General features: G+C 40.5%; 1 protein-coding gene across 3 annotated transcripts; it reads right to left on the minus strand.

Moving 5' to 3' along the window:
- Positions 1 to 2888: 2888 nt before the first annotated feature.
- Positions 2889 to 25967, minus strand: lcorl (ligand dependent nuclear receptor corepressor-like). Of its 3 annotated transcripts, XM_042484927.1 has the most exons (8): positions 25865 to 25967; positions 24856 to 24921; positions 21653 to 21744; positions 20530 to 20656; positions 19427 to 19651; positions 19208 to 19283; positions 4909 to 10288; positions 2889 to 4816 (listed from the first exon to the last, which is right to left on the minus strand). In XM_042484927.1, exons 1-8 carry the CDS (start codon positions 25956 to 25958, stop codon positions 4805 to 4807), a joined length of 6072 nt encoding a protein of 2023 aa, XP_042340861.1. In that variant the 5' UTR covers positions 25959 to 25967; the 3' UTR covers positions 2889 to 4804. The 3 variants fall into 3 exon arrangements, with proteins under 3 accessions (XP_042340861.1, XP_042340860.1, XP_042340862.1); XM_042484926.1 differs by having other exon boundaries at positions 2889 to 10288; XM_042484928.1 differs by lacking the exons at positions 2889 to 4816; positions 4909 to 10288 and adding an exon at positions 15249 to 16572.
- Positions 25968 to 26202: the final 235 nt, after the last annotated feature.

The following is a 26202-nucleotide window of genomic DNA, read 5'->3' on the forward strand; positions in this document are numbered from 1 at the left end:
CTTTACCTTAGACTGTGTTGCAACAGACTGCGCTAGAGGCCTATTTTGTGTCCCTCTCGAGTTGGCCTATGGCAGGAATAATAAGTAATGGGAGAAATGCAATCTTTTCGGGGCTCGTGCAGGTGTGGGAGTTTGGGTTTAGGTAAATAAAAGTGTAGCAGGTGCTGTTGGAGCTGTCTCACCGTCTTCCGTCCCGTTTTATTGTTTTAATAGTTATCCAGTTAGGCGAACGTAGGACGCTCGGTTACGTTGGTGGCAGCGGAGTTCTTCAACAAGCAGCTCTGAGGGCATTTCTGTGCACTTAAGGAACCGTTACTCGTGCTTTTGATTCTTTAGCTTAGCTACCTCAGTATAGCTAGCTGGCTAACTCCCGCCAGGTGCTTCACGACTTCACAACTACGTTGCGAACATGTGGCGCGGAGATGAGATGTTGAGGAGATGTTGAGGAGATGAGGAGATGTTGAGGAGATGGGGCTGTATGGTTTACCTGCCCTCTCTCTCCACCGGGTTTCCTCAGCTGGGTGAGGCAGCTGGAGGCGGCGGTGACTGCAGCTCTGAGCAGGTGAGGGTTCTTCCTACTCACCTCGGCAAGTCAAGCGGGCAGTCGACAGACTCTTATTTCACTGGAAACACACAGCAGGGTAGTTCGCAGGAAAAAAGTTTTGTGTTGCTAGGCAACAGCTGTCACATCCAGCAGTTGCGGGACTATTTGTGTCGGCAGAGCCAAAAGAAAAAAAAACCCCAGATGAACCAACAAATCAGTATCTGTTGTGGCTTATTACTTTTAACTAAAACGTGTTTCTTGTTGAACTGTTGTATATAAACAATATCATATATTGCTTAAGTATGACATATGTATGCTATTTTGGACGACATACTGTACTGTGACAATTTTATGCTATTTAGGACGGCATACTATACTATGACTTTTTTATGCCATGTTGTATGCCATACTATACCATATTTTTCGAAATAATATACTATGAATATTTTATGTGACTTTGAACGGCATACGTTGCTATGAAATTTGTTGACATTGTTTTTTTTCAAAGACATACTATGCTATGACTTTTTCAGACTAGTTTGGACGACATACCATGATCATCATATTACAATGTAATGTTTTGCTGGGAGACCTTGGGTCCTGGCATGACGTTTTTATGCTATTTTGGACGGCATACTATCGTATTACTATTTTATGCTATTTTTTTTCAACATACTATAAATATTCCGTACTATTTGGAACAAAATAACATAGTATCACGTTTTCATGCTATAAATATTTTATGTGATTTTGCACACTGTACTATACTATGACTTTTTCATGCTATTTTGGACGACATACTGTAGTATGACTTCTCTATGCTATTTAGGATGAAATACTATACTATGACATTTTTATGCTATTTTGGACGGCACCCTATACTGTGACCTTTCTAATCTATTTTGGATGCCATAGTCTACTAGTATACATGACTAGTTTATGATATTTCACACAACACACTATACTATAAATATTTTGTGCCATTTCGGATGACATACTATAGTATGACTGTTTTATCCTATTTTGGACGCCATACTATATGATGAATATTTTATGCTTCTTTGGACACCATAATATAATATTTTTTTATGCTATTTTGCAAGACATAGTAGAGTATGACTTTCTTATGCTGTTTTTGATGACATACCATTCTATGACATTTTTATGCTATTGTGGATGACATACTATGTATGAACATTTTATGCAATTTTAGAAGACAGACTACACTGATGTTTTCATGCTATCTTGGAGGCTCAAGTATAATGTAACTTTTGTAAGCTATTTTTTATGACATACAATGATGTGAATATTTCATGAGATTTTGGACGACATACTATACTATGACATTTTTATGCTATTGTGGACGACATACTATACTATGAATATTTTATGCGATTGTGAATGACATACTACAACTTTTTTTGGTGTTATGTATGATATACTATACCATGCCTTTTTTGTGCTATTTTGGACGACATGATATATCATGACTTATTTATGCTATTTTTGACGAAACACTAAAGTTTTGACATACTGACTTTTTGATGCTATTTTAGAAGACACACTAGAATTAAATTTTTAATGCTAGAGGCAGACATACAATATTACATTTTTTAATGGTATTAGTATGTTGACACACAATAGTATGACTTTTTAATGGTATTTTTGCAAGACATAATATACTTAGAGTTTTTCTTGCTATTTTGTGTGACATACTATAGCACAAATATTTTATGCTATTTTGGACATTTTGTTTTAACATCTTCAAACTATTTTCGATGACATGCAATACAACAATGAATAGTGAGCCAAAATCAGTATGCGTAAAATGTCTCTCTTTTAGGTAAATGTAGGAGGCCACCGTGTTTTCCTCTGAAGTAGTAGTACACAGAAAGTAAATAATGTTATACTGTTGACTTGCATACTTTTGGGGCCTTTTGTTCGTTATTTAACTGAAAAAATTAGAATAGCAACACAATTTGATATCTTTCATGTGTAAACATCACAATAAATAGATAGCTGTTTGGGCCCAGATGTATTGCTCAGGACCCAGGGAAAAGCAATCTAAACCAGTAAGTTGTTTGTGTGAGTGGTCCACAAGAAAACCACAGCAAGCAATCTGCATGTTCTGAAAAGGCATGTTTTTAACAGGCACTACACTAGTTACCAAGTGGTGAAATGCAGTATTTCAAACAAAAAAAGCAAAGAAAAAAAGGGCAATGTAAAATCCAAAGTCATCAGAACATTCTGAAAACCATCTTTCAGTGGTGCACAGCCGAATTTTAATATACAGGGGAAAGTGTGTTTTTATTCTCACTGTCTACTATAAATCACACTGCTCCCATGTTATTTAAAAAGACTTTTTATTGTTCCAATCACAGACACCTCTTTGTTGCATCTATAATGGACAGTATAAAAACACGATAAAGAAAATATACAACAGATGTTTAGCACCAGGTTCTTCAACAGAGCACTGATCACAAGACTGGGCCACCCCACATCCCTCGTGTTGAAATGGCAACCATAGTGACGTACATACAAGGGTAGTCAGACACATAATATACACTACAGGTTTAAGTTTTGACCTACAGCCAGACATCTTGGATCTACCTGCCTTCTAACATCAATCTGATCCAAGATTAGTGTTAACTGATCATCTCTCTGGCCTTGTCTATCAAACGGTTGATAAGCAAAAGAGCAGAAGGCCTAGCTAAGCCCCAGCGGAGGTAGGCGTCTCATGCTGCAAAAACAGAAACTCTAGGGAAACCTTAACAGCAACACATTTTCCCATCTGCATTTAAACAGCAAATAATGCTATGACGCTTATGATAAAAACAATTTAATGCTATTATATCAATTAATGATCTGTTATTTTTCTGCTTCATTGAGAACAAAACAGGTGGGAAAAACAGTTTGAATAGTAATATCCTTTAAGATCACATTAAAAGGCTATGGAAACAAGTGAAGTAACATCCCAGGCCATTAGCACTTGTGTACATCCATTCGTCTGTCAGCAATAAAATAATTACTACATACTGATAAATCATCTGGGTTTGTATTGCACCAAATAGATTCTATAGTTTTACAGTAGGGTTGTAGGGTTTGGTAGTGGGACATGGGATGTGCAAAATATGGGGAAGGAATCTGTGTAGTGGGGTTAATAATCTCAGGTGGAATAGTGCAAGAAGTAGATCCGACACCATCAGACAGTATCTGCTTTGGGTGAAAACAAAAAAACAATCACATAAAGATCACTAAATTAAAACAAGACAGATCCCACAAACCAACAAACTATCAGAATCTATGTTCTACCACTGCATATTGCCATTTTCTTCATCACTTCACATATTTACGTACTTCCACATTTTGTGGGGCTAAATTTGTAGTCATCTGGAACATGTATGTGGGGTTAATAGCTAAGACTTGCAGATAATGTCTGAAAATTAATGAAACAAAATATGTGTTTTAGTACAGGTCAGTGGCCAATTACTGTAGGTCAATACACAATATTATAGAAGGGGCTCATTCACAGATAGTGGCTGGGTTAAAGATGGGGCTTGTTTGAAACAAAAAGTCCTTCATTCACACCATGTTTTGGGCTACTGGTTTGCAATACAGCAGTGACTGAAACATCAAAGAAAAATACTGCAAACAAGGCTCGGATTGAAAGAATGTCATTCAATTTCAGTATACTTTAGTCAAATCTAAAAAACAAATTACTAAATTAGCAATTTGGAATTTAATCAGTGCCAAAGTCAGGGTAACTATAAATTAAAAACAATAATTTAGGTGGATTGTAGGGCTGTACATTTTAATGGTTTTATGTTAAAATTTACAATAAATGGTCATCATCTAAAAGAAATTCTGGCCTTGATAATGAGGTATGTTTTGGGGAGATGGCACTGTCTGTATGCAGTCAAGCTTTGCCTTTCCTTCCAATACAGCCACTCTGACAAGGCTCACCGGATAAGCACTTATCCGAATAAAACTCTGTTTGACATAATGATTTGATCTACTATATGCGTTCAGAAAGACAAAGGCAAGTTGACAATTAAAAAAAAAATCAAACATATCTGTACATATACATATCCATGGATAAAAATAGTGCAACATCAAGCTTTTGTTAAGTTAGACTGCTACATAATTGCTGAGTGTAAGACTGAACCATAGTGAGATGGTCAGTCCATGTGGTCAGCTCAATGTCCAAAGGCACCACGTTGAACCACAGTCCGTTTTCCAGGTAGATGGAGGCTTTGAGCTTCATTTAGTTTTCTGTTAAAAAAGAAAGAGAGCACAAGTAAATGCTGCAGTGATTTGAAGTTTAATAAAAGTTGATATTCAATAAAAGAAGCAAAGGTAATTACCAAACAGTCACACCACCTCTGCCCGGTTAGGCCCCTCATTCGCGATTGTCTCAACATCTTCGCTGGTGGTGGTTGTGGTGGTTCAGCAGACACAACCCCAGGACTTTTGTATTTGCCTTTTTGCCTCCCCACTGGCTTCTCATCCTGCTCTTGGACTGATATAGGTGCAGAAACTTCCAATTCTCTTGAGGCAGTTCTTCTCGTGCTCCTTTGTCTTTCAGTTTTCACAGCTTTAACAACTCCTACCAGTTCTCTTTCCCTTCCTGCAAAGAGATATGCAGGAGGTGACCCGTCATCCAGTGTCACTGTACAGGAGTCCCACTCTTCCTCAGTTGATTCATTGCCTGGAGAGTTGATCTTTTTTAGAAACACCCGGCATTCTTTCAGTCTCTCAGGACTCCAGGCTTTAGAGCAGAGGTTCTGCTCTTTGGGTACATCCACAGGCTCCTGAGTTTGGCCAAAAGAACTGGTGGCAGAACCATTCTCCAAACAGTCAGATAACTGATCTTTTGCTGATGTGGGTAATGCTTTACGTTTAGGTTTTAGTCCAGTCACTACATGTCTATTTGAAAAACTTGTGGCTACTTTTATGTTTTTCTTATTCCTCTGCCTCTTTTGCCACCTCTCCCTTTCTTTTCGGGTTAGGAACCTTGTACTTGCTCTAAATAGGGTGGTCTGGTATCTGCCAAATACTCTGCTTCGCCACCATTGGGTTCCATGATTGAGCCTACCTGTCGCAAAGCGGGCAGTGAAAAGTTGTCGCCTAATCTTTTGTGTGGACAGAGATGCCTCATTTCTCTTCCTCAACCTTCTTTGGGCCCGTTGATGTTGCAAAGGACTTTTTGGCACTGTCTTGGCAAATTTCTTGATGTGTTTGCGGAGTCGCTCTGCTTGAGGACTATGGCAAAGACTCTTTTTATTGGTAGAACGAGGGAAGTGCATAAGTTCGTAAGGATTACGGGAGCTTGCCTTCTTCACAATAGACAGAGACCGTGTCTCTGTGGTCTGCATAAACCAGGAACAGATCTGCTGCATGCTACAGGACCTTGGTTTGTTGGGAGAGCAGTCAAACAGTGTCCGAACCACAGAGGAATGTTTTGAATTCCTGGCAAATGAACTTTTGCTTTTACTGCCTAGTTTTGAATTTAAGGCAGTTTCTTTATCCTGGTTCTCTACAGTGTTTGAGACCCAAGAGTCAGAGATGAGTCGTATTCGCCTAGCAAGCTCCTGGTTCATAGTGTTTTCCTCTGCTGATGCTGCCCACCACCTTAGCGTCTCTTTCGGGGGAAAGATTGAGTCGACAGACACCCCTGCCACTCTGCTCAGGTCCTGAGAGATGTTCTTCCTGTCTTGAACACAAGGCTGTCTTTTCTCTCTTAACGTATCTACACTACTCTGTTGCTCCTCCTGTCTCCTTTCATTGCTGGCCTTGTTTAACAGAAGTTTTTTGGAGCGTCGTAACAGAGCATTACTATGGCTGTATGATCTAGAGGTGGAGGTGGCAACAGCATGCAGAAAGTGTATTGAGGGCTTTCTCACTCTCATTGAGTGACGCACTGCTACAGGCTCATTTGGCAGTTTGTCTTTACATTCATCTTTTGTTGTTATTCCTTCTTCTGTTTGACTGCTTCTGCTTGTTGACTGGCGACTGATTGTCCTGGGCTCTTTGGCAGATTTGAATTCTGGTAGGAGTACCTTCTTATGAATTAGTGTTTCAGGAGACTGCCGAGTATCCTTATTTATCTGAATCTTACGCTGCCGAGGTGACACTGTGGTTACTGTGACGGAAATTCCAGAGATTTTAACTTTTGCGGGTCTACCTGGTTTCCTTGAGGGTACTGAATCATCCTGCTTCTGACATTTGATGTTACTGCTAGATTGAGGGGATGACTCTTTTACAGGGCTGACAAAATTTAATTCCTCAGACAATTCTGTTGAGGCTGTTTTGACACTACCTGAGATGGTCTTAGAGTTATGCATTAAAATGCCCAAGTCACTTTTAAGGCCCACTGCTTGACAAGCATCATGGAACTCTGTTTGCAACTGGTCAAAGCCCTCAGACACCATTCGTTTGTTCCTCCGAGAACGGCCATACACTACTGTTATTTTAAGGTTCTTGTTTACATTCTCCACAATGTCAGATGCAACAACTGATTTTCCATTTACACATTTTGCCCCCATTTCTGAATCCACAGCTTTTTCCTTGCGTGGTCGACCAATTGGCCTCTTTGCCTTTTGCTCAAGCTGTGGCCCAAGCTTCTTTGGTCGTCCCGGACGCCTTTTTGGAGTGGTTTCATGAAAAGATGATGAGTCACCTTGTGATCTCTGGCTCTCAGCTCCACGTTTAGTTGGAGTACTTTCGCCTGATCTTCTGGAACCTATTTTAGGTGATGATGAAACAGACTTGGCTGGTGAAGAAACTGACTTGGGGGAAGAAGCAGGTTTGGTTGGCCACGAAACAGACTTGAGTGATGAAGATGCTGACTTGGGTGAAGAAGTAGACTTTGGTGATGAAGAAGCTGACTTGGGTGATGAAGCAGCCTTGACTGGTGAAGAAACAGACTTGGGTGATGAAGAAGTAGACTTGGCTCGTGAAGAAGTAGACTTGCCTGGTGAAGAAGCTGACTTGAGTGGTGAAGAAGCAGATTTTGCAGGTGAGGTAGCAGACTTTAGTGGTGAGGAAATAGATTTTGCTTGTGAAGTAAGAGACTCAGTTCTCTGTCTTTTGTGTTTCTTAGGTGTTCCTGACCATGAAGACTCTACACATGGGTCAAAGGGTTCCTGTGCATTAGAACCAGAAGTTGCCGATTTAAGACTATATCTGACCCCTTCCTTATCCTTTACTGGGGATACAAACATGAGCTTTATTGGACTAGTGTACTGGACTTGGGAGTTTGGAGGGCTCTCAACACAGGAAGTGGACTTTATGGTGACATCTATCTGTGATGGATTTTGGGGAGTTCTTGAAGCTGTCCTTAAGTCCCGTTGCCTTTTTGGAGATGAATGTAGCCTTCCAAACGGTTTGGCTACACAGTTGCTGCCATCTGTCCTATTGTCTGGACTCTGTTTTGTAGGACTCTTCTCTTTGGTGGCCATAGTTTTTGGGGAAGCCTTGTTTGTGGAAAGACCTTTTGACTCCATGTAGGATGGTCCACATTGTTCTTTCGGTGTTGTTTCAAGTACAGGCTTCATTGTGTGGTCAGGTAAGGACAGAGGGACTTCCCTTTTTGATTTGGGCAGGATGTCCTCAGCATCTGGATCTTTGGATAAAGCATCCAGGGTGCTAGATGTCAAAATTTTGTCCTTTTGTGGTTTCTGGTTAAAGATGCTTTCAGAGAAACATGCAACAAAGAACATTTTCCTGGGCTCTGTGACATAGGAGGAGAACCGCTGTGGGGGCACTATATTTCTCCTGGATTTCCTTGCGTCCTTGGTGTGTTGTGAATGATGTTTCTGCTTATCTCTAAAAGCACTGTGGCTATCTTTCCCTTTACCTGGTCTAGTGGCTCTGTCAGAGCTTTGAGCTGCTGGGGCTTCTTTATGGTTTTTATCACTTCCAGCCCCACTACCCATACCATCCTCTTTACATGGCCTGCTACACGGTTTTGCTGAGGTTGCAGTTCTTGTCATTACCTGTGTTTGTACACTGTCACCCTTTGAGCCTTGATTAACATTTGGCTCAGGGGTGGGTATTTGAGTATCTGAGTGAGCAAGATCTTTTTCCTCTGTGGATATTTCCCGTTCTCTCTCTTCTGCTTTGATGATCTGAACTTCCTCTGTTACTATAATTGTCTGAATCTCCTCTTTTACTTCACCCTTGTCACTTTCTGCAGTGAGAATGTTCAGTGGTCCCTTCCTAACTTTATGATTCTCTACAGGTTCAACACCTACCTCTATGTCTCTTTTAGACTCCTCTTTAACTAGATCTGATGAGGCGGGTGATGTAGTTACAGTAACACATCCATCTTTCAATTTTGCTCTCTTTGCGAGTGGCATCTTTCTCCTGTTGTAGGACTGGTCCAACATGGCAAGCTCTCGTTTAATTTGTAAGGTCTGCCTTCTGGTTGAAGCATCATCAGCTGGTGTTGCTATAGCAGCAAGGACTTCTTGGCGACGTCGGGAGCGGGTATTAGGTGACTTGGGCTCTTTGCTATCATGGCGATTGAACAGTTCACTTAGATTGTAGTCACTAGCTCTGCCTGTGTGAAGCACTGTGGTGATAATTTCAGTCAAATGGGCATCATCCTGAAACTGCGGCTTCTGACTGGTTGAGGGACACTGTGGCTGCTCTTTTTCACAGACATTAATGGCTGTGGAAACCAGCTGTGGGTCCTTCTCTATAGGTCTGATTGTCTCCAGTTTCTCACTGAAGCGATTCACAACATCTTGCAGTGAAGTCCCATTTGAGTTCTGCTCAGCCTGACTACTTCTAGGGGTCCTACATCCTCGCTCCTCTGCTGTCGCTGTAATCACATCTGCTTCCTGGTGGCTTGCATTCACAAGACCATCTTTAACCATTAGGTCAACATCATCCTCTTGTCTATGGTGAAGGAGGGAAGGTGGCTTTTCATCAGTTTTCTTGTTGATGTCTGAGGGAATTGGGGACAGAGGAGGAGGAGAGGGACTCTGCTCTCTCTTCAGGACAGGACAAGGAGGATCCCCATCTCCAACTGCCCGTTCTATTGTGCTCCTCACCTGCGTCAGACAGGCATGATTTGAATAACAGCGACAGGAGTGGGGGTTGTGTTGGTTACAGCAGACTGATGAGGAAGGGCATAAGCTAGAGGAGGGAGTGCACAGTGAAGGGGATTTGGATAATGAATTAGAGGATGCAAATGAACACACTAAGTTGTTGATGCGACCTACAGCCAGGCTTTGGCAGGAAATGCAGTGCAGCCTTTTGGGGCACAAAACAGTGTAGGTTTCCATCCTGCACCTCTGCACACAGCAGTAGCTTGAGCCAAGAGGAGCATCACCTTTACAGTCTGTTAAAGGGTAGTGATGGATGCTACAATTGGACTTGGAATCTCCTGGATGATATACTGCGCTGCCATGACCTTGATGATCACAATCAATTAAAGGGTAGTATGGGCTGATGTTATGGGTTTTACATTCACTAAAGGGGACTGCATTAGGGGTAACAATATCCTGTGGGTTTACGCCACAATGACAGCAGTGAGATTCAGTTTGACCTACAGGTCGGTGATTAAGGAACAAAAGCAATTTTTCCTGGCGTGCCAGCTTCAGGATCTGGTAGAGTAAGGAACGGTGTGCTGAGCAGAGTGGGCTGAGAACGGCACCCAATGCAGAGCTCTGACGACTCTTGGTCCCTCGCTGTCCCAGATCTCCCAATTCTTCCGTAAATGATGGCAGCAGGGAGCTAGAGGCAAAATAAAAAGATTGGAGTTTTACTCATACCTGAGCCCAGATTAAAATGAAGAACAACATATGCTTACTCACACAGACTACCAGGTCGGATAATCTTTTAAAGAACAATATTATATACAGTATATTCTGTTATTTTCATCACAGTCTGGTAAACTGTTTTAATTTCAAATGTCATTATTCTGTGATCCTGCGGCCTGTTACTTGAGGCAAACATTTTCAAACTTCAGCAACAGAACCAAAGAGCTAAAGTTATTCCACCACATTACATTTCTCCATGCAAACAGTTTTGTTTAATTTTGCTTTCAAAAGCTTGACACCCATTGACTGTGTTGCCTTTTACTTTCTGTCAGCTTTGTTGACAGACAGCCAGCTGGCTGTGTTAACATACGGCCCACTGCCCAATCTCTAGTCTCCACTGGTTGGTCTGCACTGTCTGCCACCTGGGTCAGTCTGAAGCAAGGCAATGGTGCTGCTCAGTCGCAATTACCGCTGGCAACATATCTGTCGGGAAAAAGGGTGGCCATCCTCTGGTCTAACCCCAGGTAGCCCCACTGTGTCAAATATATATATATTTAAATTATGATTATAAAAGTTTTTTTGCAGTATACAGCTCGGGGGCAATACATTGATTGAGAGATATTAGACCAGATGTCGTCTCAGAATTTGGATAATATGTTGTCTTTTTGTGGTTTTAAAGACTACATTTGTAGTAATTTTCAGGACTTACAAGACTGTTCATGTTGTATTTGCCTTTACCCACTTAGACATTATATCCACATTACAAATGATTATTTATCAAAAACCTCTTTACATTAACTATTTTGTGAAAGCACCTACAATTAACTGCACTATATTGTCGAAAATTGATTGTGGCATTTGGTCAAAAATTGATATTTGTTTTTCCCCATATCATCCAGCCTAACCTGCAGCATGTCCAGCCAATTGCATGACTTGGATGTGCTACCATCATTAGAATAACATGAAACGAAGAACATTTTGAAACCCACACATTGTATATGACTTTTGCTGCACATCCAGTTTCTTTCATTCAAGTATGGTCTGAACTGGATAAGACAGTTTTGGGGTGGACAGATAGAGTTGATCATCCTTTTTCTAGCCAGGATTGCCATTGTCAGTTTGTTGTCCAGCCCACTTGAAAAGCAGTCCCTCGAGAGACAACAATCAAAAAACCAATGTCCTGATGTATTGTTGTAATATGATGTAATCTGCAAGACCCTAAAAAAACATTATGTTACTAAAATTATGACAAAAAACTGATTTAAGAACTGTTTTATTGATGAGTTGCTGAAGGCAAATGATAACATTCTGCTAAAAGCAGAAGGAACGATTGTAGAACGCTTAAACAATGTTTTTTCCACAGTATTCCTACCAACAAACCTCAACAGTTCAAAAAACCCTCTAATGTTCAAATCAGCCAACAGTAAAATCAGGCCCTTTGTATGATTTATACCACTACATAAGCATTGATTTTAATATTAAATTTACTGAAATATTTGTTAATGGATAGTATTTCCAACAGTTTAGGTACTGTTTAAGTCCAGCCCTTGTCAGGGCTCAACTGAACTGAAGTAGTTCTATAGTGTTACTGTTTAGTTTATGATAACCAAATTACTATTTTTTAAATCACTTAAATAATTTAATCTTAACATAAGCACTTAACAACCACAATAGTCAAGGGTGTCATTTCTAAATAAATTATATGGGCTAACATTTAAAAGCGTTCATGCAGCAATACACATTTCACATTGCATCAAAGTGCCCCCTTACAAATCAAGAATTACAACAATCAAATCTAGCAAAATCACAGTTCTGAAGCACAATCAATAAATAAGTATGCAGCAACAACACAAAATAAGGTTTCTACAATAAAAATGCTTCTTATAAATCATAGTGCAAAAATTGATTTATGCATAAATAGCAGATTTCTGTTGAGTCATTTCAAACATTTGCCAGCAGTTCAGTCAAAAAAAACCCCCCAAAAAACCCAAAACGAAACAGAACACAAAACAATGCCTTAGGCTCATTTTGAAAACAAACCCCGACGTGTTCCCAGAGTATACTGCAGTCGAACTTATACAACGAAATACTTATATTTTTCTATTTCTCAAGAGGTGTTTAGGCTTGTTTACAAACTGGCCCTCTGACATAAATGGCAGATCATTCCCCGAGAAGAGACATCATGCTGCACTGTGCTGTAGCCCCAGACATAGTGCATCGTTAAGAGACATTCAGGAACACAGACATCAGTATTTGTATAACTGCCAAAGTTACAAAGGTTGAAATGTGAACGATCTGACCAAAAAGAGCTTAACCAAATTAAATATTATAACAACAGGCCTTAAAACTACAAATAACACATACAAATACTCTAAATAGTTGCACCAAGAATCTTTGCATTCTGGTGCTAGCTGAGAACATGGCAGACCTCCTGTAAATGCAACAGGGCAAAATTTTAAATAGTTTTAAAAAATGATTTCACAACAAAACGGCTGACTGACTGTATAATCATTTACTTGAAGAAGTTAAAGTTCTTGTTGATGTACACCTATGTGTTGTTCCTTGAGAGATAAACTGCTCAAAAGTGTTCCTTAGCTATAAAGAGCTCATACCCCAGCAGATACAATATCATAACACAGAGGCCTTGAAGTGAAACCTCACACTGAGCTATAGGCAGATTAAGTTCAGAGGTATATGTGGCAACGAGGTTAGAGAGAGAAAGAGAGAGAGCGAGAGACAGGCAGGCTGACATCACAGCAAAACAAACTGAAGCAGCTTTGTGTGGGTAACCCTGAACTGCTGCTTTGGTAGTAGCACTGTTAATGGAACTAGGCCCATCTCAGAGGCAGACATGAGTGAGGACGCAAAATATAGCATTTCCCCAAGACACAAACAAAGAAGCCTGTTAGCCTGAATCTAGTCACTGTCACACCATTAATTACTGCAATAGCCTGAACAATCAACCATCAATAACATTTAACCCTCTCCATAAAGAAAAAACTAAATCCTAATCTGCCATGTAGGTTTCACACATTACAAATGCACGTCACCTTGGAATTCGTTGAAATAGGCTTCTTTGTTGTAGCTACGCCTCTTTGAACCAGGAAAACAATCCAGTGGAGTCAAGTTTTAAGCAGCAGTCATGTATGAGGTTTACAGTAATACAGCTACAGTAGCAGAATATCTATAATAAAAGAACATCTTTCACAAACAGTACACATACACAGTAACGTACATTTCCCAAGCTTATCAGTGCACATTTTAAAACATGCTGCACAGTTGCATTCCAACTACACTCAATACAATGTTCAGACTAGCGTGCACAAATAGAGAGGGGAAAACTATGGGGAGACACAAAATGGCTTTCTTAAGATAATCTCTTCCAACGAAATAAAAATAATAATAATAATAATGAAGATGTAGCCACCACAGCAGTTTATACTGTACAATCTCCCTATTTGTAGAGGTGTCTAACAATAGCAATGAGTTTTTAATCTGTTATAATGGCTCTAAGTCACTTCAGTAGCCTAGGTAAAATACCCAGAGAGATAGAAAGCTGCAAATGACAATCATCAATGCTCCATTAAGAAGGAGCTTTAAGAATTGAATCAAACCTGAATAACCTAATAATCTAACAGCTAGCAAACATGAGAGTCACACTTTATTTCTTAGCTCTAAAAGGTCCACAACGGTATTTCTCATACTTGACCCTGGGCAACAATCATTGTCAGTTTTTCTCTTTTAAGTAACACAAAATCATATAGACATGAAAAACAAAGAACTCCCTGAACATCTTTACGGATAATGCTGGTGTTATCTTATCCTGTTATTACCAACAAATCCCTCAAGCCCTGACACACCAAGCTGATGTTTGACTGTCTGTTAGCATCCGTTGTCCTTTACACTGCAGTGTGTCTCACACAATTGGCCCTCATCTACTTTTTTCCTGCTGATTCAGCAGGTTGAATCAGCGTTGGCGGAGTCCATCAGTGAGTGAAATTGCTGACTGGCAGATTAGCTCAGCACATGAAAACAAAAATGAAAGTGAGAAAAGTAAACAAAAAGCTACACTCAGAAGGGAGTAAGCTCGAAACAAACTTGTTATACGGTAAAATTGTTTTCTTTAGCCATTGAGCTCTTTAAGAGAAATGTTTCCTGGTTTTGTTCACTGATACATGGCAGAAATGCTCTGTTCTTTACACATTGGATTGTGTTGTTAATGTGCTAACTGGCTAACTAGCGTCAAGACAGTCTTCCAGTTTCCTTTTTTGAATGACGAATGCAGACGACTGCGTCTGCTCGGAAGGATGGGTAATTCCTTTCACACAAGTGCAGAACACATGGTTGGCTGTCAGTTTGGTGTGTTTGTGTGCAACTTTTTGGCAGAGACACGGCAACCTGAGGCAATGCAGCAGGAGACTTTCGTCTTATATTGTCTTGGTGTGTCTGGGCCTTTAATGAGACCAAACCACTGATTTATCCTTAAAAGTATGGTCTTTTAAGCCAGAGACTGATGCAATGTATATCTGTGCCATAGAACTCTACTGTCATTCTAAAGATTACAGCATGTATATACAATCTAATGCACACCTGTAAAGCAGGGGCACAAGAGGATAAGATCAACTTTTAAACTAGTGGACAAAAGCAGTACAGTTTCAGCTATACCTGATAAAAGTTTAAGACAAACAACACTACTATGCAGACAATGTGCTCATCTGCCAAAAAATGTTAGAGAGAAAAATCAGCCTTTAACCAACTGTTAGGATAAAATTTTGTTTTAGTCTTTCCATGGGACTCGTTGATATAACTGCAAACAGATAATATAGCACAAGCCATATCCTTTAAGGTCCTTTCGCTTAAGTGACAAAACAGAAGCTACTAGGATTTTCTTGAGTTTAACAGCCCCTGTTAAACTCAACTCAACAAAAGCTGCAACAAGCACTACTACCTCCTGTAAAATGCTGCACCTCGTAGCTGCTTTAGTCAAAGGAAAGGCCCAGGACAAAGCAAGAGAAATACAGCTAAAAGTATGACTATCACATTACAGACACATAGTTAAAAGACCTGAATATCAATATCCATATACTTTGTAAAGGCATGTGTTGTGTTTAAACAAGTGTCCCCAGAAAAAACATGTATCTTGTCAGAGGTGAGTTCAAGTGTTGAGGAGTTCTAGAGGCGTTTTGTGGTCTAGAACATCTTTGCGTCAGCAGCTGAGGCTAGATCCCTGAGTTAGTGGAACCGGTCATGGTACCAGAACCAGATGAGTTGGAATTGGATGAACAAAAGTTGGCAGATTTCTTCTTGGGCGGGTTCTTCAGTGTTCCAGTACGTTCTTTGACTTTGTACTCCAGTGTGCTGTGGGGCACCCCATAAACCCCCTGGGCCTTGGAAACGCTCATGCGACCTGCCATCACCATAGTGATGGCCTCCTCCAACAGTTCGTGGTTGTACTGGCGGTATCTCCCACGTTTCTTTCTCGGTTGCTTGTCTTTATCCCGGCCACCTGCCCCGTCTTCTGAATCATCCAGTGAGGACCCACGTGGTCCCAGGCGATGAGGTGACTGGTTGGCACTGCCTGGACAGCCATGTTGTAAGAAAGGAGGTCTGAGTTTGAAGAGAGACGAAGGTCTAGCAACAGCCATCAATGAACTGGCAGTACCCTCCGTTGATGAGGTACGCTGATGCAGGTTTTCAGCCGTGCTGCCATTCTCAGCTGGAATCGACCTGTTATGGTCAGACATGGAGCGGACCTGAGGAATACGCAGGGATGTGGGTGGCTCCAGACTGGGAGTGGGGCTTGATGGGGGCTGGAGAGCATCCCTGAGCTGGGGGAAAGAGTGAGGGACGGCTTTCTGTTGACCACTTGGCTGATAAAAGGTAAGAGAGGATGAAGGGAAACTCAAATCTCCATTCTCCTCTGCAGCTCCTCCAATTTCTGCCCGCTCTGCCCACGCGGCCACCTTCTGCAGGACAAGACGGGCTTCACCGCCCAACATTGATGACATCACATTGTATGATGTCACTTCATCCCTGAAATCTCTGCTTCCTGGTGCAAGTTGATGTAGCATCCCCAGCCTTCCTTCAGCCAAGCTATCCAGACCTTGCTTCAGAGTCTGAAGGGGTATCCCATAAAGCAACGCGGCCCGCTGCTCCTGCAGCCTCCCTGAACGTATATCCTTCAAGGCCTTGGACAGTAACCCCTCAGACAGCTCCAAGCTCCTCTCAATGTACTCCTCCTTCTGCCTGCGCTGCCTCCTAGGGATGGGAGGACCAAACAGCAGGGTCAGGATGGTGGTGATGGAGGGGGTTTGATTTTGGCATAGGGGACAGGGGGGGTGCAGAGCGAGGGGTCCACTCCTTTATGCCTTGTGTTGGTAACATCACTGCGACTGTTATGTCTCATGTCTGTCTGTTCTCACACACTGCTGCTGTGCGTCTCTCACGCACACACATTCTTTGTGTGTGAGGCAAAGCCTCTTCACGTCCAGGTGGGACAGTCTGTGAATGGCTGGGGTTACTTGGGCGCTCACACACAACCCTTGTAGTTTTGTGATATCCTTCAGTGAGAGTCCTACATGGTTGAAGGTTGAATAATCAAACTCATCATAACTGGATCAGTAAAAAAAAGGAGGTAAAATCGTTGAGGTAGTGCAATGTTCTCCTCATTGTACAGTCCTGAGCTGTTGGCAAATGTTATAATACGGTGCCATTGCTGTGACGTTACCGCTCAAGAGATAAAAGAGTCAACCCCAAAGAACCAAAACAACACAAGCTAGCATAATGACTAACAATGACCTGACCTGATGCACTGCCAAACAAATAATGCATATCAGTCAGACCAGAGGTGTTAAACAATTGACTTAAATCAAGAACTGCTGGCAATAAGGACAGTAATACAAGACAGTGTTGATCCCAACTTTCCAATCTTAGCCATGCTGTACACCTAAAAGAAAATGAAGTGGACAATATGCTGAACTAAATCAGAAATAGGGATTTCCTCATATGCAAAAAAAGTTTGAAGTCATAATGGGTTTGGACAAAAATGCTATGGTCATGTAAATGTATTGTTTTCATGAAGAACCCCCACTTTTAACTAATAGTAATGACAAGGCTTCCTTGTGTGTGGCTGGTGCTATAATGGATGGTCCAGAGGAACAGGGGAGGGATGTTCTATGAAAGATTGCTACATCATCAATCATCCATGCGCCTGTAAGAGCGCTGATTTTGAGCACAGCCACAAAGCTTTTTCTGCTGTCATCGCAGGCAGTTTAATTTTAGAACTGTGGCGACTCTTCGACTCAATCTACATCATCAGTTATGGAAATATGTCGATTTGCAGATGGTGCGTTGGTGTGTCACAATATAGTAAGCTGGGAATAGATTCCACTGGAGATCAAGCTGCAGCATATGGCTGCGGCCAAAGTGGCTTACCACAGGGGTACAGCTGCTCTGCACAGACACCTGAAGGGAAAGCATCCCAGAGGGCTTTGACAAGATGACAGCAGGACAGCCCTGCTGGTTCACTTCTTGTCACCACTCAAGCAGGATATATTAGGATTGTTAACACGCAGAATGTTTTTTTGTTTGTAGTGGTCAACTAAACTTTCTGCACTGTTGCCAACGTTACATCACCTGTTGTAATTCCATTTCATTTAATGCCTGTGCACGGCTGAGAAAACAGCTTAAACTAACTTCACAGGCCTCTGTTACAGTCTCTTCATCATTTCAGTTATATTTTCCTTGTCCCACACGGATGCAAAAATACATTTGCCAGTGATTATATTATCTGCATATTTCTCCGGGGATGAAATTCATGTCGTAAGTATTTTAAGTTGTAAGTCAAGTACTTAAGAAAAGATGCTGTTTCTCCAGTTCAGGGAAAAGGCTTCTGTAATATACAGTGATTAAATTAATGTATGTGTCACAGCAATCCTTTTAAGTTGAATAATAATAATAACAATTATTATTATTATTATTATCATATCACCACAGTGCTATTCAATAAAATGTTCAAAATAATAATGAAATTATATAAATATGAATGAGTTTAAATGTTGAAATAACAGTATTTATTTAGGGGTAACAAGTGTTATATTAATCAAGTAATAAATAATCTTTAGAATAGTCGATAAATAAGCTGTCATAATTGAGAAAAAATACTCGATAGGTTCAGCCCTATTTAACTTATCACAAAACATGTGATAAACTCTTCATATATGTTTTGAATATGGAAATCTGGAGGCTTTACTGAAGCTGGAGCAGCAGTTACAGCAGCTGAGAGCTGAGGCAGCCAGGAAAGGAGAGCATAGTTATCCAGGGGTGTGTGGACACTGGAGGACAGCAAAAAAGGGGGCACTTAGACATGGTCATGGACCCTGCAGACCTCCCACCCTCCCTCGCATTCTATGATCTAGCTCTCCTTTCACCCGCTATGACTGCCTCTTTAGCCCTGGTAAAACCTCCAGCATGTTCAGCAGGCCCTGGCTTGACTCTCAGTTGCTTGGTTTTATTGTACAGCCCCAAAGTGGCCTCCAGCAGGCCCCACTGACCCGGCTGTGTTCTGCCTCTCTGCCAGAGAGCCAGAGGGAGGGCGGGAGGTCAATCAGGTCCGTGTGGGCCCTCTGTTGGCTTTCCCCCAGTGTCCACATACCCCTGGATGTGTATTTGGAGACTTTGTAGTTTTTTCCCGGGCATTTTGTGCTGCTGTGCTCGGAAAGACTGTTGGCTATGATTGGAGGAAGAATGTTTTGCACTTAGTCAATCACAATACAATCCACGATTGGCTCCCCTGACTGTCTGGACCATCCATTCTAGCATCAGTTCTTGCCGCAAGCCCGAATACCACTAAAATGTATAGCCAGAGGTGTTCCAACAAGAAAAACACTCTTACCCTGAGGCTTTGTGTTTGGATGATGATGAAGTTGCTGAGCAGGCAGAGTTCCTGTTGGAGAGGTCGAGCACGCCATCTGTTAAAGGAAGAATTCATTTGAAATTTTTAGGGTTTCAGTTACAGTGGTTTGGTACATTAAGTTGGCATCAGTGTTATAATTTTAAACCTGGAGATGTTTATTTATTGGCTTTAAATTTACATGTTAGATGCTTTCCCTACCTGGGTCACTTTCGATCTCTTTCTCCTCCCCGGCTCGGCTCACTGTGAGGTCCAGAGGAGCATCTAATGCTTGTGACAGAGGTGATGAGGTCCTTGTTGTAACGCCATTTGAATTGGTGTGGAGTAGGCACTTGGATGCGTACTCCAAGGCAAACTGATGTACCATCTTCTTCATTAGCTCCTGGGCAACCAGAGGGATGTTGGACTCACAGCCCAAGGACACATCTAATGAGGAAGGCACAGGTTGCAAATATGAGTTTAAAAAAGACTCGACTTAACAAACATGATTCCTGTTATTCTTCTGGCAAAAGAGAAGAGGAAATGTTGGGGTTAAGGTTGCAACAGTATACCAGTTTCAAGGTATACCTTAGTATAAGAAATGATTATCATTCCATGTACGATTGCTTATGTACTGTATTGAAAAAAAAGGCAACTGGTGGAAAATTTCAGATTTATTTGAGTTATTTTCAAAAGGGAGACCTCTTACACATACTTCCATTAAAATGGCTTCAGTTTCAGGTATAAAACATTTTCTTTAACCATAGGAAAACAAAGTGACAATGAAACTATTCTTTACTTGGTTAGTAGCAGAGAACAGCAGAATGACTGTAGTAAACATTAACAGTAGCTGCTTTTAACTGCCTGTTCAAGGCAGGAATATTGCAGTTCTGCCTACTTGCCGTTATGTATATAATGTGCCGTAGCGGAAAGGTGGGACAGAGTTGTCTCACCTCTGAGCTGGAAATGGAGGTAGTAACAGTCCCGAAATAAGGTCTGCGTAAAACGTGAAGCCAAAAAGATGTGACGATGGACAGCACAGGTGTGATGTTTTGATGTCGTGTTATGTGTGCAAAAAATGTAGGAAAACTGTGACATTTAGGAACTTGTATGACCAAAACTATGTGCATAGCAAATACTCTATGTTCAAAAATGGGATTTGACAATTTGGCTGTGGATATTCTCATTTATGTCTGCAGACAGCTGATGACAGCACACAAAGTACCAGTGGCCAGATAGCTGTGCCTCCTCAACAGGATTGTTAGTGTGTCAAAAGCTGACAAGTTTGTGCAATGCACCATACAGCAAAAAGACATCAGACTCACCTTTCTTGTGAAACACAGCTTGGAGGAACCTGTGTGCTGATTGGCTGCTCTCAGAGATAGCTGGAGCCTGACAGGGAGAGTAATCAGAGGGGGAGGAGAGGGGCGACGTGGCTGACTGTACTTGATCCTAAAAGAAAAAAGACAAAAGTTTCTTTACTGGCTGCTTTTATTGTGATGAATATAGTATAACCTATGATATCCAATATCTTATATCAATCACTACCATTTTAACAACTGTCAACAACTAAGCTGAATTTAAAGGGACAGGTCACCCCAAAATAGAACAAACATATTTTTTACCCCGTTTACCTGTAGTGCTATTTATCAGTATAAATTGTTTTGGTGTGAGTTGCTGAGTGTTGGAGATATCAGCTGAAGAGATGTCTGCCTTTTCTCCAATATAATGGAGCTAGATGGCACTCAGCTTGTGGTGCTAAAAGTTGCAAAAAATAGATTTGAAAAACTCAACAGAGATGACTCTTTCAAGAAATAATGACACAGTTACCCAAGATAATCCACAGACCTTGTTCTGAACAGTTTCATTGTAGGGACCTTTTTCTTGTTTTTTGGGGCATTTTCCCTTCATTGACAGAATAGTTTAGAGATAGACAGGAAAGGTGGGAGAGAGAAGGGGGAATGACACACAGCAAAGGGTCACAGGCCAGACTCAAACCTGGGCCACTGCAGAGGCCTCAGCCATTTGGGGCACAGACCAAATGAGCTCAAGGTCGCTCCAGAACAATTTTCTTTCCTTTAAACTACACATCGTGGACTTTTATTATTTAAAGTTTGCACTTAATGTGCAATAACTTGGGGGCATGTGCAATATTTATGTTCCACCTGCTGCTTTTTATGCCGTCTTTTACTTATACTACATTACATATGTGTGTGAGAGTATGTATTGTTTTAGGTACTGCACAGCAAATTTCTTTTTTAAATTATGCTCAATGACAATAAAGCTATTCTATCCTATTCACTTTGTAAACCATCTAGATTGATAAATAGCACTACAGGCAAGACGAAGAGTGCATTTTTGATTTTTAGGCTGAACTGCTCAATTGGCTAGTCTTAAAGCAAAATACAAATGCTATCTGCAGAACATTTTGACGTGAACAATCCTTACACTGCTGAGTTTCTCCAGGGGAAGGTTGCAGAATGAACACTGAGAGCAACTTGTTTCTGGGGACCAATCATCCACCTCTTCAGGTTCACAATCTGAAAGACACAATTATATAACTAGGCATTAATAAATACAGGTACATCAAAACAGATATTGACAAGGGTGGTAGTGGTTTCCAAACGGCATCATCACATCAGTTTTATGTCGAGTGACCACTTTAAACACAGAAAGCCAATTTTTATCATCTTATGATCTATGCTATCATATAGTCCTATCCTAAAATGAAAATATATAAAACACGACAACTGATAGGCCACAGCATGATGGATATTTTTGTTCTCCCACCAAATGACTTGTACAAGTGTCAATTAGACGTCCTTAATATCTCCAGTTGTAGGAGACAACTGTGGGTAAATCAAAGTGCACGACTGCATTAAGACGATAATGGGTTAGTTTGAATGGTTACTTTATCTAGAATGTGTTTTTTACATTTACATTTCCAGAAAATGTATTATTAATTGAGATTTAAATATATACAATGAAATATGATGTACTTTATAATGCCCACACTTAGCTCCCATCAATAAATCCTGTTAGAAACACACTACGGGAAAATTCTCCTAAAATTAGATGTTCAAAAACAAGAACCTATACAGGTAAATAAATAAATGTCACTCAGACACTGGGTTTCAGCTTCCATCAAGCAATTCATCATGGTTGCCAGGTTTCGATCACACATAATCTGATTATGTTCCTGTCTAGCCTCACTCAAACTCCAGATGGCACTGCTGACTGCACTGAGACGAGCGATTGTGTCAAGCAAGCTGTGTCTTTTGGCTGCGAGTGCAAGTGCTATTGGACTGTGATAGCAAGCTCATGGAGAGAGTAGAGATACTGCGAAAAAAGTGCGGATGAATATTTATTCGTGCAAGATTTGACGGTTAAGTGGATCTGATAGATTACATTTCAAAGTGGACCTGATAGAATTCATACCAGCTGTGTTTCAATTTGCAATTAATTTTAGGTCTTACATTAATTACAAAAAAATAATCTATTTTACAGTTTCTGGCTATAATAGGCGGTGTAATTTGTTTTTTTGTTTTTGTTTTTTTTTTTAAAAAAGAAAACGCCCTCCAAGACACACTTCTTTAGATATCACTGGAAATTTTAAAGGAAAGGTAAAAAAAAAAAAAAAAAAAAGTCAGGAGAAATGTTAGTATTTTCTTAAAAACCACACACAAAAGAAATCTCCAGTATTTTAAAGAAGAACAAAAAAGGGGGGGCATTAAAAAAAGAACAACATAACATGCCTTCCACACTTGCTTTCTTTAAAATCAGCAAAAGATAAAACCAAAATAGAGTCACTTTAAGTTCTATGACATGCCTAGTGGGCATACATGAAGGGAGAAATGGAACCCGGGGAGGGGAGAAGATGAAGAAACTTTGAAATGAACAGATAAACAAAAACATAACCAAAATGTCACATCAACACGTATCAAAATTACCTTACTTCATCAGTTACAGAAAATGAATTTAGCATTATGTTACAATGATATAATTTAATTTATTACACACAACAAATTCTGATGACTTTTCCCAAAACTTAAAATGATTTTTATTAGTTCCATTACTTTTCCAGGCCTGGAAAATATGCTTGTAAAATTCCATGACTTTTCAAGGTTTTCCATGACTGTGGGAGCCCTGGATTTTGCCATAGCAGACTGACGTAATAATAAGTATTATTATTACAAATACTGAAGACAAAAGTACCCCAAACTATGTTCACTGCCAAACGATGGGAAACAATGTACCAAACAGCATTTTGAGCTGTCTCCACAGATACTTTTTTCACAGAAAAACTGCTCACTGAGCACCATGGTTCTAGGCTCAGTGTCATCCATCTAAATTCAGCATTTTCATACTTTGGAGGTGTATGCACTTGCAAATTAAATACCTAATTGTTTAACCAGGAGCAATTAGGAGCCAGTGTGCTGTGTGCTAATGTTGTTTTTTTCTCGCTTTGAGTTCAAGTTTGCTGACATCTTAAATGAGTTGCAAAGCTGTGGAAAATAGAACACATCACCCCAATCTGTCGATCCCTGCACTGGCATCCTATATATAAAATAACTACATTTCAAAATATCATCATTAAGCCACAAAGCACTGAATTGTGCTCCCTTGCAAGCCATTTAGAGCTCCTAGATCATCTGGGAAAGGCTTGCTCAAAGTCCCCAGGGTCAGAATCAAACTCTTGGTTAATATGCACCCAAAATCTGGAATACACTTTCTGCACACTTGAGGTCTGCTTTGCTCTTGTAAATAGAAACATTTCCCACAGCTTTTCCAGAGGTCACTTAAATATTGTTTGTTATACTTCTATATCTCTTGAATCCTCTAAATCTGCTGTCATTGTTTATGTTGCCTTTTCTTATTTTAGCTTTTTATATATTTATGTTTTCGTAAAGCACTTTGAATTGCCTTTGTGTGAGAAATGTGCGACATAAATAAACTTGGATTGGTGCCAGTGGTATATTTTGGGATATAACTGCATGTGTTGTATGCTGCTAATGCTTTATTGAAATCCTCCTTGTTGCTGTTTAACTTTTGAGTCCGAAGTACTTCCGCAGTTTGAACTTTAGGTTGGCAACCAGAATACTGCACAGGGCTGAGTCTGATGTTCTCTACCATGGGAGGGAAGTGGGTGACGTTGGTATGTGATTACTTGGCAGGTGACAAGTAGGTCATACAGGGACACATCCACAGGGTAAATAACAAGGGTAATATTATACACCAGTCAAACAGGAAACCTAACCCAAAACAGAATGTTTACAGTGACTCAATCCCACAAACACCACCCTGTGGCCATATATGCTCACCAAAGAACCTAATGTATATCATTCCCTATTTGAAAATATTCCACAACAAACATACAATCTGCTCCACTTAGTAAAACTTGCAAAGAACTTCAATATTCAGCGTTTATGGGGAAAATGAATTAGCTTTTAAATATTTGTGATGCCTTTTCAGATTTATGTCATGAGATCTTTTTTTTTTATATATAAAATACATAGGTAACGGACAGTACTGAGACAGACTGTTATATTATTGGTTTTGACTATACCTATTTTTTTCTGTGTTAACATAAAAAATAGACCCTTGCTTCCAAAAAATGTCTAAGACTTTTATATGTACACACAAAAACCCACCATCAAATAAATTGAGGTCCCTCAGCAGCAGTGGGCCATATATTCCCTCCAGAATACTTTCAAACCCTGCAAGATAAAATAAGCACAAACAATCCATAAAGTACAGATATAAACAGGATATGCATGTTTGAAGTACTTAACGTCTGGGTGGTGCATGTTTTCCACATTTTTATACTTGGGTCAAACTAGACCCGTTTGACGACAACAACAGATTCTCTCAGATACACTGCTAAAACGTTAGCCAGATGTCACAAACAGCTGCAATGACTCACACAACCAAATAAATATAATCCGTGAATAGCAACGTGATACTATAAATCGTTTTCTTGGTGTTTTCTTGTGTCTGAGTTTGATGTTACTGTGCTTAACGGTAAACATTACAAAGCAGAGCTAACGTGGCTTCGGGCGAGCCAACCTTAGGTTACCAGCTTCTGAAAATATGTGTTTAAAATAGCTTGCTGTACGAGGAAAATCGTAACCCGATACCACTGAAATGTATGCTTTTCTCATATTGCACTGACATTAGCAGCCATAACGTATCAATAATCCCCTCCCTTAAATAACATCAACAGTATTAGCATAGCTTGTTAGCAGTGCATTAGCTAGCATCGCCAACATATATGACAATAAACGAATTTAAAAAACGTTTTAATTATCCGTTAGCTACAAACAATGTGATACGAATTAAAGCTACATGTACGATGTCATCTCGGTAGTGAAACAAAAGTTGACACAACGAACACCGGTAGCAGGCTAGCTAAAGGGACAAAGAAAAGGAGCCAACTCAAACGGCTAACGTTAGCCAGCTGGTAAATATTAGCTTGCCGGCTTAACTTTACCGCTAGCCACCAATGGTGCCAGGCTAATAGCATAGCTAGCAGTTAGCTAGCATTTGGTTAGCAATCTTCCATAGCTAATGGTAGCGATCCCTCAGCTAACGTTACCGAGCGAAATCACTTTCAAGATCGTCGACTTTTTTACTAAAAATGAAACTGCAAACGGCTCGTACCAACGCAGTGTATCAATGTGTGTCGCCACGAATCAAGTTCCCGCCGAAATCCTTTTCTTTCGGCCGTGCATTTGGAGCACTGCACTGTCGCCATTCTGCGTCCTTCCCCCCTCTCTCTCCCTCTGTCTGACAGACAGGAAGCGGCTGCAGCACAAACACAGGTGTCACTCTCTCTGCCGCCGCTAGAGGCAGCCGGGGCTTCACATTAACGCGATGTTTGTGCCCTGGATTCGGTCTCACAGAAGAAAAACTAACCCTCACTTTATCACTGTCGCTCTATTAAAAGCTTAGCAAATTTGTGTTTGTTAGCTACAGATAGATAGAGATAGATACCACTG

This window comes from Plectropomus leopardus, chromosome 4 (genome assembly GCF_008729295.1).
Source record: "Plectropomus leopardus isolate mb chromosome 4, YSFRI_Pleo_2.0, whole genome shotgun sequence".
Lineage (NCBI taxonomy): Eukaryota > Metazoa > Chordata > Actinopteri > Perciformes > Serranidae > Plectropomus > Plectropomus leopardus.